This window comes from Delphinus delphis, chromosome 7, assembly GCF_949987515.2.
Source record: "Delphinus delphis chromosome 7, mDelDel1.2, whole genome shotgun sequence".
Taxonomy (NCBI): Eukaryota; Metazoa; Chordata; class Mammalia; order Artiodactyla; family Delphinidae; genus Delphinus; species Delphinus delphis.
In genome coordinates, this window is record NC_082689.1 from 7997964 (window position 1) to 8011719 (window position 13756).

Here is a 13756-nt window from a genome sequence, read left to right on the forward strand (position 1 = left end):
AAATAAATTGACTATTTACTACTACAGCTAAAAGAACTGTTGTTTACATACCCAAGAGGGGTGAGCGCAACAAGAATAGAGAAGCAAAGATGAATAATCCAATTAATTCGCATTTGCTCACACCATTGACAACAGATTCCTTTGATAACAATATGCTTTTGTACTAACAAACCTGTAATACAATTGGCCAGTATGCTTTGAGATGTTTATATTCTACATGTCAGGGATTCTTGATGACAGTCTGAATATTCTCTTCTCCCTAGTTTGACCCTGTCACCAACAACTGTCACAGGTGGGCTATAGCCGACAGAGCTCCCCTCTTCAGAATGGGAAGCTGTGAAATACTTATTCCAATGAGGCCTAAGAGACATACTTAATGGGGCTGACTTTAATATAAAAAGCAGTTGTCAGGCAGCCACTGTGAACACCTTTAGGAACTCCACAGAAACGGAACAAGTATGGAACCTTGAGCCACTCTACATTTCAAATCTTCTGAAAGCCGAAGAGGGCCTATATACATACCAAGGCAGCCCCTCTGTCATCACCCCGACTCTACTTCTACCAGCAACACAAAGGGTAGGGTTCTCCTTGCCAGTCTAGGCCTTTCTCTATATCCATTCCAATCCTTGCTCAAAAGGATGTCATTAATAATAAGAGGCTCAGGATCCAGTCTCTCAGGGGGACATCATGGCCCAGCCACAAGTGTTAAGGTTCACATTTCTTCCTCAACTATCTTCCCACCAACCAAGTCTCAGATCCTGGGCCCAGAGAATTCATCCCCAAGTTCCCTAGCTGCTTCTTTCTTCTTTTCTCCTGATTCACGTATTATAGGCTTGTTATTCAAAGGATGGTTCCAGAACCCGTAGCACCAATGTTGACTAGGGACTTGTTAGAAATGCACGATTTGGGGCACCACCTCAGATCTACTAAATTACACTTTGCATTTCAACAAAGTCCCCAGGTGAATCATTTGCAAGTTAGAGACAAGCACTGGCCTACAGGATTGGCCTCAATTCTAATGAGGTATCCTCACATCCATCTTTCTCTGACAAAAAACAGCTACTCTCAGCTTTGTTCTGCACACCTCCTTCATGAATATCACCTCCTCTCCAGACTCCTCAATACTAATACTAATACTGGTCTTCTGAGTCCCTCTATTTCCCTCTACTCATCTGCCTAGAAACCCCAGCACTGCCCATTCCTGTACAGGACAGTGACTGCTATGATTCTTGATGAGGTGCCTGGCCCACCTGCCAGTAGCTCTGATGGAAGTCTCCAAAACCAAGTGGGCTCCAAAGTTCCTTTTTCTGTGCTGATTCAGGAGTCTTAGGCATTGGTAAGAAAACCATCAGAGGCTTTTCTACAATTAAGCTCTAGCACCATTTCTGAGGTCCCAGCCAATACCCAGCACCCAAGGTTTAGGGACTTAGCCTACTTTTCTTTTGACTTGAAAGATGCCATGGTCCACTCTAGCCTCTGCAATATTTCTCTCCACAAGACTGACTATTAAAGAGATTCAGATTGGACAACACAGAGGATAAACAGGGACTCTTTACATTTTAAGAAGTGTACTGCTCGGGACGTCGCTGGCAGCCTTTGCCTTCCAATGCAGGGGGTGCAGGTTCGAGCCCTGGTTGGGGAGCTAAGATCCCACATTCCTCATGGCCAAAAAACCAAAACATAATACAGAAGCAATATTGTAACAAATTCAATAAAGACTTTAAAACTGGTCCACATCAAAAAAATCTTAAAAAAAAAAAGTGTACTGCTAACTGGAAAGTTGTTTTTACACTTGGGGGAATGCAGAAATAATATAGGCAGAACATTACAAATTACAGCTAAAAGGATTTCATCCAAAGTTCCTGACTCTAGCCTCTTTGGTCTGGGCTTCCTATGCTTAATCCTGAGAACATATTTCACTAAACATCCTCCTCCTCCTTGCTTAAGGGCTAGGATTTTGTTTGGAATTATGCTTAATCTACAGATCAATCTGAATAGAATTGGCAGTTTAACAATACTGAGTCTTTTAATTCATGAACACAGTATTTCTCACCATTTACTGAGGCCTTATTTAATTTCTCTCAATAATGTTTTATAGTCTTACACACCTTTGGTCACATTTAACCCTAAGTATTTCATATTTTTCATCCTATTAAAAATGGTACTTTAAGAAAGTTTTCAACTTCTAATTTTTCATTGCTACTATATAGAAATACAATGGGTTTTTGTATATCAGCCTCTGTCCTTCAGCCTTGCTAAGCTCACTTATTAGTTCTAGTAGCTTTTCTTGTAAATTCCTTAGGTTTTTATACATAGAAGATCACACAGTCTGAGAATAAGGAAGGTTTTCCTTCATCCTTTCCGATCTAAATGTTTTTTTCGATTGCTTTATCATACTGACTAGAATCTCCAGTATGATGTTGAATAAAAGGAATGAGAAGGGACAGTCTTACCTCATTCCCAATAGTAGAAAAAAAAATTCACTCTTTCACCATTAAGAATAATGTTAGTTATAAGTATCTCCTAGGTATTCTTCATCAGACTGAAGAAGTCCTCTTCTATTGCTAGTCTACTATGAGTTTTTATCATGAATGGTTGTGGACTTTTGTCAAATATATTTTCTGCATCTATCAAAATGATGGCATTTGATTTAAATATGGGGTTAACTTTAGCCTGTTAATATGGTGAATTACACCAAATTGCTTTTCAGATATTAAACCAGCCTTGCACTCCTGAGATAAACCCCACTTGCTCATGTTGTATTAGCCTTTTAATACATTGCTGGATTTTATTTGTTAATATTTTGTTGAGGACTTTTTCACCCATGTTTGTGAGGAGTACTGGTCTGTAGCTTTCTTTTCTTAAAATGTCCATTCCTGGTTTTGGTATTAGGGCAATGCTGGCCTCATAGAATGAGTTGGAAAAGGTATCCTTCTCTTGTTTTTCCTGTAAGCGTTTTTGTAAAATCAGGACTATTTCTTCCTTAAATGTTTAGTGGAATTCATCAGTAAGTGAAACCATTTAGGCTCCATATACTTTCAAGATCTCTATTAAAATGTTTAAAAAGAAATTAAGGGCTTCCCTAGTGGCACAGCGGTTGGGAGTCCACCTGCCGATGCAGGGGACGCAGGTTCGTGCCCTGGTCCGGGAAGATCCCACATGCCGTGGAGCAGCTGGGCCCGTGAGCCATGGCTGCTGAGCCTGCGCGTCCGGAGCCTGTGCTCCGCAACGGGAGAGGCCACGACAGTGAGAGGCCCACGTACCGCAAAAAAAAAAAAAAGAAATTAACACTTAACACAGCCATTCCATTAACTCTTTAACCAGTCAATACCTCATACCTGCTCTGGTCAGCTCTAGATCCATCTGTCTTGCTAAACACTCTTCTATTTCTTTCTAGTCTATCCATTCTCACCCCTTAAGTAGAAGGGATCCATCATCTTTTCTGTTCCTTGGCTTATCTTTACTATAATGCTGCCTATTTACTCTCTCTATGACCTCTAGGAATACTTCCTTTGGTTTGACCAGACCCTAATGCATTCTTCCTGTCATCTTAAACCCAGTCAACACTGCTAGATGATGCTTTCAGGAAAAGAGGAAATGACCTAAATCAACCTATGTTCCTAGGACCTGGAGCCAACCCTTAGCTGTGTTTTCAAGACTCAAGTAAGGAGACTATCCACAATTGTCAGCAACTAGGGATGGGAGTTGGGGGGAGGTGAAGAGGTAGATCTGGACTAGGATAATTCACTCTTGCAAAACACTCTGCACTTAACTTCGCAGCATTAATCAAAATTTTCCTTAAATTTGTGTAAGTGTGAGTAGCATCTGTCTCTTCCTACCTGCACTCCCTACCAGACTAAAAGCTCCATGAGGGCAACAACTATGTCCATCTTGAGCATTAATGATTTCCGTGCACCCTACAAATTCCTGACACATAGGTCTTACTCAATTACTATAGCCCTATCAGATAAAAAGAAGAATTTAGTTTCTGCCTCAACAAAGCTCTGAGATAAGGTAGTACTTCCCACATTTCTGGAAAAAATTAATAATAAAAACTTGAGCTGCTACCATGGGTCAGGCACTATTCTAAGATTTCTCCATATATTCTCATTTAATCCTATGACAAACCTACGAAGTAGGTACTATGATTATTCTCATTCTACAGATGAGGTATTTGAAGCACAGAGAGGCTGTATAATTCACCCAAGGTTATACAGATGACTGGCAAAGATGAGCTTCAAACCCAAGTAGCCTAGCCTAAAAGTCCACTCTATTAATCACTCTGCTGTAATACCTCTCACTGAAGAGGATACCAAATTCTTGAGTAGCAATAAATTGAGCCAAATAAAATAAAAGATATGATATAAAGAATACTAGGGGGACTTCCCTGGTGGCACAGTGCTTGGGAGTCTGCCTGCCGGTGCAGGGGACGCAGGTTCGAGCCCTGGTCTGGGAGGATCCCACGTGGCACAGAGCAGCTGGGCCCATATGCCTCAACTACTAAGCCTGCATTCTGGGGCCCACAAGCCACAACTACTGAAGCCCACGCGCCTAGAGCCCATGCTCGGCAACAAGAGAGGCCACCGCAATGAGAAGCCCGCGCACAGCAACGAAGAATAAACCTCACGCACCGCAACTAGAGAAAGCCCGTACACAGGAATGAAGACCCAACGCAGCCAAAAATAAATAAATAAATGAAAAAAAAAGGAGTACTAGGAATCATGCAGCTCAATATTAAAAAAACAAACAACCTAATCAAAAAATGGGCAGAAGACCTAAATAGACATTTCTCCAAAGAAGACATACAGATGGCCAAGAGGCACATGAAAAGATGCTCAACATCACTAATTCTTAGAGAAATGCAAATCAAAACTACAATGAGGTATCACCTCACACCGGTTAGAATGGGCATCATCAGAAAATCTACAAACAACAAATGCTGGAGAGGGTGTGGAGAAAAGGGAACCCTCTTGCACTGTTGATGGGAATGTAAATTGATACAGCCACTATGGAGAACAATATGGAGGTTCCTTAAAAAACTAAAAGTAGAATTACCATATGACCCAGCAATCCCACTGCTGGGCGAATACTCAGAGAAAACCATAATTCAAAAAGACACATGCACCCCAATGTTCACTGCAGCACTATTTACAATAGCCAGCTCATGGAAGCAACCTAAATGCCCATCAACAGATAAATGGATAAAGAAGATGTGGTACATATATACAATGGAATATTACTCAGCCATAAAAAGGAATGAAATTGGGTCATTTTGTAGAGATGTGGATGGACCTAGAGTCTGTCATACAGAGCGAAGTAAGTCAGAAAGAGAAAAACAAACATCGTATATTAACGCATATATGTGGAACCTAGAAAAATGGTACAGATGAACCAGGTTGCAAGGCAGAAATAGAGACACAGATGTAGAGAACAAACGTATGGATACCACAGGGGGAAAGAGGGCGGGGGTGGGGGTAGGTGGTGGTGGTGGGATGAATTGGGAGATTGGGATTGACGTATATACACTAATATGTATAAAACAGATAATAAGAAACTGCTGTATAAATAAAATAAAATAAAATTCAAAAAAAGAAAAGAATACTAGGAAGAAAAATTCAGACTTAGATATACAAGTTACCAGTTTTATTTGACAATTCAAAGAAACTGTTGCTATGAATCATTCTAGTGCCTGATCCTTATTTAAAACAATAGTCAAAACAAAACCAAATCCTCCTTTTCAGTTGACAGACACAGATGGAGACTAAAACCCAGAATATTCTCATGTTAAAAACATTTTCGTCTGCTACCAAATTTCTGTTTTATAAAAATACACAGTCTATTTTTATCTGCCACGAGAAGTCCAATTACCAAACTGGACATCACAGAACTAGATATGTGTTGCCTGGGTTCTCCAGGAGAGGCAGCAGGAATATGTGAAGACTGCACCATCCTTATGGCTTTGTCTTTCTAGTTCTCCCAGCATTAAATGTGGGATATTAATACGTATCAGGTTTGAATGTCCCCTGCAAGCTTTTTTTCTATCCTAAAAATCACCAGAAACCAATGCAAAGCATGTGACAGGGAAGACAGATCATAGGGGAGGGAACAAGGTGAACCGAAATCATTAAATGTCTGCGCACCCAATGCTTCTATGTCCCAAGAATTCTGTGGTCTGCTTCTGAGGCAACCAAGGGCCTTAGGGGTCTGTGACTGTTTCAGTTAATGATGTCTCACTGATGCACTACTGCAAAAGGCCCTGAGAAGTCTACAGTTATAAAAGGAAAATTTAACTCACCTTCCACTGCTCCTCTGGAAGCAGATTCACAACCACCAGGTCCCCATTCAAGGCTCTATTACGAGCAACAACCCCATCAATAAAAATGTCTCGATCACCATCCTAGGTTGGAGAAGGAAATAAAGTAGTCAGTTTACCAAGGCTTGGAACCAAAAGTTACTTCCTTGGTTTGAAAACTGTAGACTCTACAATCTGTCCACTGAGTTAACAGGAACACTAGTATTTAACCACAAACAGACCTAGAGGAAGCTCAGGCTCTTTGGAACTAATAGAAATGGTGATGAACACAGAAGAACAGGTTAACATAATACTAAAAAATCACCAAATAAGAGAAGATCTACTGTAGACAGGCCAAACCAAACAAACAAAAATACATAAAGCAGAAAACGAGGAGCTTCTCTGGTGGCGCAGTGGTTGAGAGTCCGCCCGCCGATGCAGGGGACACGGGTTCGTGCCCCAGCCCGGGAGGATCCCACATGCCGTGGAGCGGCTGGGCCCGTGAGCCATGGCCACTGATCCTGCGCGTCCGGAGCCTGTGCTCTGCAGCGGGAGCAGCCGCAGCAGTGAGAGGCCCGCCTACCGCAAAAAAAAAAAAAAAGGAAGAAAACGAGGACTGCATGCTTTCATAACTGAAATGAGAAAGAAGTAAGTTACCCTTTTTTGTTTTAAATAAAATAAAGCATGATGGTACCTTTTGTACATGACTGAATTTTTGTAAGGGAAAGGTAAAAAGTAGACAATTTGCAAGAAAACACAAGAACAACAACACATTGATATAATCCCCAAAGAAAACCAACCAAGGGCAGGAGCAACAACCAGCTCCAGAAGTTGGGTTCTCTAGGAGAAAACCAGCAAAGTCACACTCCCCCCAAAGAAGTGGCAGAGAGAGCAATGTGGTTTGTTTGTTTGTTTTCTAACTGAAGTATATTTGATTTACAATACTGTGTTAGTTTCAGGTGTGCAGCATAGTGATTCAGTTATTTTTTTTCAGATTATATTCCATTATAGGTTATTACAAGATATTGAATATAATTCTCTGTACTATACAGTAAATCTTGTTTGCTTCTCTATTTTATGTATAGTAGTTTGTATCTGTTAATTCCATATTCCTTAACTGTCCCTCTCCAGCCTCTGGTAAACATAAATTTGTTTCTATGTCTGTGAGTCTGTTATATATAGATTCATTTGTATTATTTTTTAGAATCCATATATAAGTGATACCATATAGTATTTTTCTTTCTGTCTGTCTCTGTCTTCACTAAGCATTATATTCTCTGGGTCCATCCATGTTGCTGCAAATGGCAGTATTTCACTCTTTTGTATGGCTGAGTAATATTCCAATGTATATATACCACATCTTCTTAAGCCAATCGTCTGTTGATCAGCACCTGGGTTGTTTTCATGTCTTGGCTATTGAACCCAGGTCCACAGCAGTGAAAGCCCGAGTCTTAAGTTAGCACCTGGGTTGTTTTCATGTCTTGGCTATTGAACCCAGGTCCACAGCAGTGAAAGCCTGAGTCTTAATCACTGGGACACCAGGGAATTCCCCTCAAGCACATACTTAAAAACAATCCACCTGAAGCAGTGTAGCCCCAGTGAACTCCCCAGGTATCGACTGCCAAACTTAATTAGTTGCCAGAGTCTTCTTATTAAGCCAAATTACTTTGCAAAAATAATTAACTGGAAAAGGTAGCTAAGAAAAGCATGACTTCAGCAATAAGTTTCCATGAAAAAATTAAACATTTTCAAAATGTTTCACCAACAAACATGCAAAGATGTGGCTGGACCTAGAGACTGTCATACAGAATGAAGTGAGAAAGAGAAAAACAAATATCATACATTAACACATATACGTGGAATCTAGAAAAAATGGTGCAGATGAACGGTTTGCAAGGCAGAAATAGAGACGCAGCTGTAGAGAACAAACGTATGGACACCAAGGGGGGAAAGAGGGGAAGGGGAGGGGGGCAGTGGTGGTGGGATGAATTGGGAGATTGGAATTGACATATATACACTAATATGCATAAAATAGATAACTAATAAGAACCTGCTGTAAAAAAATAAATAAATAAAATACATATATGCAAAAAAACAAACAAACATGTACTCTCATCCTTTCACCCTTCCAAGAGTTTATATTATGTGCTTCTTTTCAGAGGATAAGAGAGAAGTAAAATGTTAATTTTTCTCAAAGGAGGTAACAGCAAACTGGCTTGGAAAGCCACCGCTCAAACTTTTCTACTAGAGACAGTTGATGTTACGCTCAACAGACTGCAGGTGATTACTAAGATATTTTAAATAAAGATAAAATTAACACTGCAAATTCACCACCACACTCACAGAATGGGATTTCATATACTCAGTATTTTTTTTACAGTTTCCAATTACAAACCATTAGAGATCTTTAGAACAGTCTTTCTGTTCAATTTCCAATTTAGCCACAGGCTAGCAGCTGTGGCCTGCACACTTTGCCAAACCTGACCCACCCTAGTCCCTAAGGAATAGCTACCGTGCCAGTCACAAAGACGGTTCATGATAAGCTTCTCAGAGAAATAAGAAGAGGCAACCAGTAAATAAAGAGTGAACAACTGAAGTGTGGCACAACATCATCAACTGCCTTCTGCAATTTATAAAGTAATGGGATCTCTCCGACTTCTCTACAATGAAAATAAAGCTGTCTAGAGGTCATCCGATCCCATCATCATGTGTCAAAACGTATGCAATCAGATGCCTCTTTCGGAAGCAGCTACACCACTCTTAGCTTAGAGAGTTAAGAGGGTAAGATGCTGGTACTGTCATGTTTCTATCCCAAGAAACGAAGAGAAGCAGGGCTGAATTGAACCTCGAACAATACACAAATCTATGGATACTGAATCACAACTCAGCTCTTACTTGATTCATTCAGAAGCCTGCATCTATCGCAGCATCTCTTATTTTAAAGATACTTGAGGCCAGAAACTATCAAACTCTTAGAGGAAAACATAGGCAGAACACTCTATGACATAAATCACAGCAAGATCCTTTTTGACCCACCTCTTAGAGAAATGGAAATAAAAACAAAAATAAACAAATGGGACCTAATGAAACTTCAAAGCTTTTGCACAGCAAAGGAAACCATAAACAAGACCAAAAGACAACCCTCAGAATGGGAGAAAATATTTGCAAATGAAGCAACTGACAAAGGATTAATCTCTAAAATTTATAAGCAGCTCATTCAGCTCAATAACAAAAAAGCAAACAACCCAATCCAAAAATGGGCAGAAGACCTAAATAGACATTTCTCCAAAGAAGATATACAGATGCCAACAAACACATGAAAGAATGCTCAACATCATTAATCATTAGAGAAATGCAAATCAAAACTACAATGAGGTATCATCTCACACCAGTCAGAATGGCCATCATCAAAAAATCTAGAAACAATAAATGCTGGAGAGGGTGTGGAGAAAAGGGAACACTCTTGCACTGCTGGTGGGAATGTGAATTGGTACAGCCACTATGGAGAACAGTATGGAGGTTCCTTAAAAAACTAAAAATAGAACTACCATATGACCCAGCAATCCCACTACTGGGCATATACCCTGAGAAAACCAAAATTCAAAAAGAGTCATGTACCAAAATGTTCATTGCAGCTCTATTTACAATAGCCCAGAGATGGAAACAACCTAAGTGTCCATCATTGGATGAATGGATAAAGAAGATGTGGCACATATATACAATGGAATATTACTCAGCCATAAAAAGAAACGAAATTGAGCTCTTTGTAATGAGGTGGATAGACCTAGAGTCTGTCATACAGAGTGAAGTAAGTCAGAAGGAGAAAGACAAATACCGTATGCTAACACATATATATGGAATTTAAGGGAAAAAAAATGTCATGAAGAACCTAGGGGTAAGACAGGAATAAAGACACAGACCTACTAGAGAATGGACTTGAGGGTATGGGGAGGGTGGAGGGTAAGCTGTGACAAAGTGAGAGAGAGGCATGGACATATATACACTACCAAACATAAGGCAGATAGCTAGTGGGAAGCAGCCGCATAGCACAGGGAGATCAGCTCGGTGCTTTGTGACCACCTGGAGGGGTGCGATAGGGAGGGTGGGAGGGAAGGAGACGCAAGAGGGAAGAGATATGGGAACATGTATATGTATAACTGATTCACTTTGTTATAAAGTAGAAACTAGCACACCATTGTAAAGCAATTATACTCCAATTAAAAAAAAAAAGATACTTGAGGACAGCTCAATATTAAAAGTTTGAGTCAATCCCTCCTAACTTTTTTTTTCCAAATTAACAAACTGTAATTGTTTTCTCAAAGATACATTTCTTTTCATATACATCCATCATACACTGTAAACAAAAAAAGCAGTGTACATGAAATAAGAGAAAATAAATAGCATAGGTATTTATAGGAGAAGACAATCCATAGCATAGGTAAGGAGGCTCTAGTCTGGAGCACAGCTGAGTTTCCAGCAGTATAACCTCTTAACTACTTTTTAAGGCCAAGGAATTCATTCCTTCATTTGAATGCCAGAAGACTTGCTCTATCCATCAGAAAGAATAGAAAAAAAAGAAAAATGGATAATGATCAACCTGTTGGAAATATAAAGGGATCTATGGGTAATCTAACTAAATATATAGGAGGCAGGAGTGGGGAGGATAGCCCAAGTATACTATGATGGTCAGAACATCCTCCACCGATGGAATAGCTCCCTTTGGACCAGAAATAAATTCCACAGATGTACAAAGAGTGCCTCCCATGATGAGATGCACAAAAAAGCTACAGAACTCCTTGCACCAACATAATTCAGAACTGAAACTGTGCTTTTTATAAAAGGCCAGGTTTTTACATCTGGTCCATTTTTCCTCTTTATCTTATTCCCAAATGGGATAGAAAGGCACCTCAATAATATCAATTTATCTTGGTTTTGTGAAAAAGTTACATGGTTCTTTCTTACTTTTACTGAGAACAAGAGAACACTATCAGGTACACACAGAAGTAACATCCCATGTATGTTGAGTTTGTCATAGGAAAATGAATATCAACTTTCTATCAGTAGAAATTATAATAAACCTAAATCATGTTCCCCCAAAACAAAGTACTTTTTTATACCTGATGATCAATTCATTGTTTCTAGCCTGTTGATATATGTAGACATTTTAACACAGAAAGTGACACTGTATAAGTTCTCAACTGTTTTTAGAGTCAATAAGAATAAACCTAAATAATTTCATCAAATCTAGTCTATTTTTATTTCTCCAAAAACTTTAGAATTTTAAAGTTATGAAGAACATTAGACAATATTTAATCCACCCCTTCATTTTACAATTAAGGAAACTTTCCGTTTCTTATTGTCAGAGCTGAGGTTTCATCTTCTATCAATTCCTATCTTTATTGTCCCTGCTAAAGCAGGGACAGGTAACCGTCAGGCCCTGCATCTGATATCCTACCTTCTAGTCTACCTGTGAGCATTCTTCCAGTTCATACAAGTTCACAGTTGACATGGGCACGAGCTACGTATACTCAGAAATCTAGACCAGTGGTGGGATCTACCTACATGTAATTCATTGCCTCTACTATCTCCCCCTTCAACTGCTCTCCATAATGCTTCTAAAACCTGAAACTGACCAGAAAATCTACAAAACTAGAATGCAGGATTGTGCCAGTGTCCAAAACTGGAGTATCTACAATCACTTACAGCTGCGTCTTGATAGAGCTTCTGTAGTAGAGGTGAGTCATTTAGCACTTTTTCTCCCTCTGAGACAATTTTATTACTCCATCAGTGGCCAGATAAGAGAATAAAAGAGGTATAGAAGTAAGCCAATCCTAATATCACAACTGTGTAAAAACTTCTAAATAGGACATGCCAGGAATACAATTTCAAGTGGGAGAACAACTTGAGCTTTTGAAACGTCAATAACTTTTGCTTAACTTCCTTTAACAAGCCAGATTAAACAGTGGCAACACATCATTTGCAAATTTAAATCACATGAACTTAACTTACAGGAACATAACCAGGCCAACACTTCAGAGGACCTCTGCTCTGGCCCTCCTCCGACCACACCCCTCCTCAACAGGTAAGGAGCTCTCAAGGCTAAATGGATTGTAATCAGCCCCAAGCCCCCTTCCAGGGCATATATAAGCACCTTCCCCAGGTCTATCTTCCCAAACGCAGACCACATCACAGGTGGCACCCCTAGACTCGACAGGTGGCTAATGGGTGGGTATTTCTAAAGGGTATGGGCAGAGCTTGGACATGTGGGATAAGATGCTCACCTAGAGGGCAAGGGCCCTTGCTGAATGCGGGGGAGGAGGCAGGAGGGCAGCAAAGAGGGGACAGGGAGCAAGAACTGGGAAGGGAAGAGGGGCAGGCCAGAGGTGGACCCTCTCCATGCAGCCACCTTTCAGCATGGAGCTCCGAGGAGTCTGAGAATTCTACGTCTGAACCCCAGTACAAGTACATGGAGGTATACTTGGCAAGGAATATATTTTACCTGTCATGAATGTATTTTACTTAACAGTTTGTTAGTCTGATTTATAACTTTTACGTATTTAATATAAGGTACGTGTGCCTCCATCTGTATCTCGTCCTAGGCCATACACTCGTTAGGAGCCGGCCTAATAGGGATCTAACAGAGAAATTCAATACCGTGCACTAAGAAAAGAGAGAAAGCAAGCAGAAAAATTTTCAAAATACTGTATGTAGTTCCACTTATCATTCCCATCGATGAGAGCGAACCTCAGTGTGCAGGGAGGGCGATTTGCTCAGTTCCCAGGTACCTCTCAGGGTGAACTCCTTACTGCACTGGGTATGATTCTCGTGCTTAAAAAATCCATGTTTGAGCTTCCCTAGTGGCGCAGTGATTGAGAGTCCGCCTGCCAATGCAGGGGACACGGGTTCGTGTCCCGGTCCGGGAAGATCCCACATGCCGCGGAGCGGCTGGGCCCGTGAGCCGTGGCCACTGGGCCTGCGCATCCGGAGCCTGTGCTCCGCAACGGGAGAGGCCACAACAGTGAGAGGCCTGCGTACCGCAAAAAAAAAAAAAAGAAAATCCATGTTTTTCACACAGTGGGGCCCCTAGTATAATTGAGCTCCTTCAACTGGTGTGCCAAAGAAGAAACAATCACCCTTTCTAATGTGGAGAAAATGCTGGTTATGCTAGACTTATTGAGAGATGGTTACTCCCTCTCCAACATGGCATATTCCTAAGAGATTTTCATTGGTAATTTTTATGATTATTGAATGTGAATTTCACCTTATGAGCAAACTCTGAAATCTAACACCCACGTAAACTGTGTGATGGAATAGCTCCCGCAGCTAAGTTACTACCTCAAATCTGACGCTCAATTCTATAATCTAAGCACCAGGGTCAGCAATATATACCATGTTCTGTCACAGGAACAGAAAATGACTAAGAGAGAACAAGGTGACATGTGACATTTTTTATCTAAGCCAGTG

The 13756-nt window shown here is 40.5% G+C and overlaps 1 protein-coding gene across 2 annotated transcripts in view; it reads right to left on the reverse strand.

The window, feature by feature from the left end:
• DIS3L2 (DIS3 like 3'-5' exoribonuclease 2) overlaps nucleotides 1-13756 on the reverse strand; it is a 373782-nt gene that overhangs the window by 294104 nt on the left and 65922 nt on the right. For both annotated transcript variants that reach the window (XM_060015926.1, XM_060015927.2), the window contains one exon: nucleotides 6296-6397. In XM_060015926.1, the coding sequence (XP_059871909.1) occupies nucleotides 6296-6397 (102 nt within the window). The remainder of the gene's footprint in view (nucleotides 1-6295; nucleotides 6398-13756) is intronic.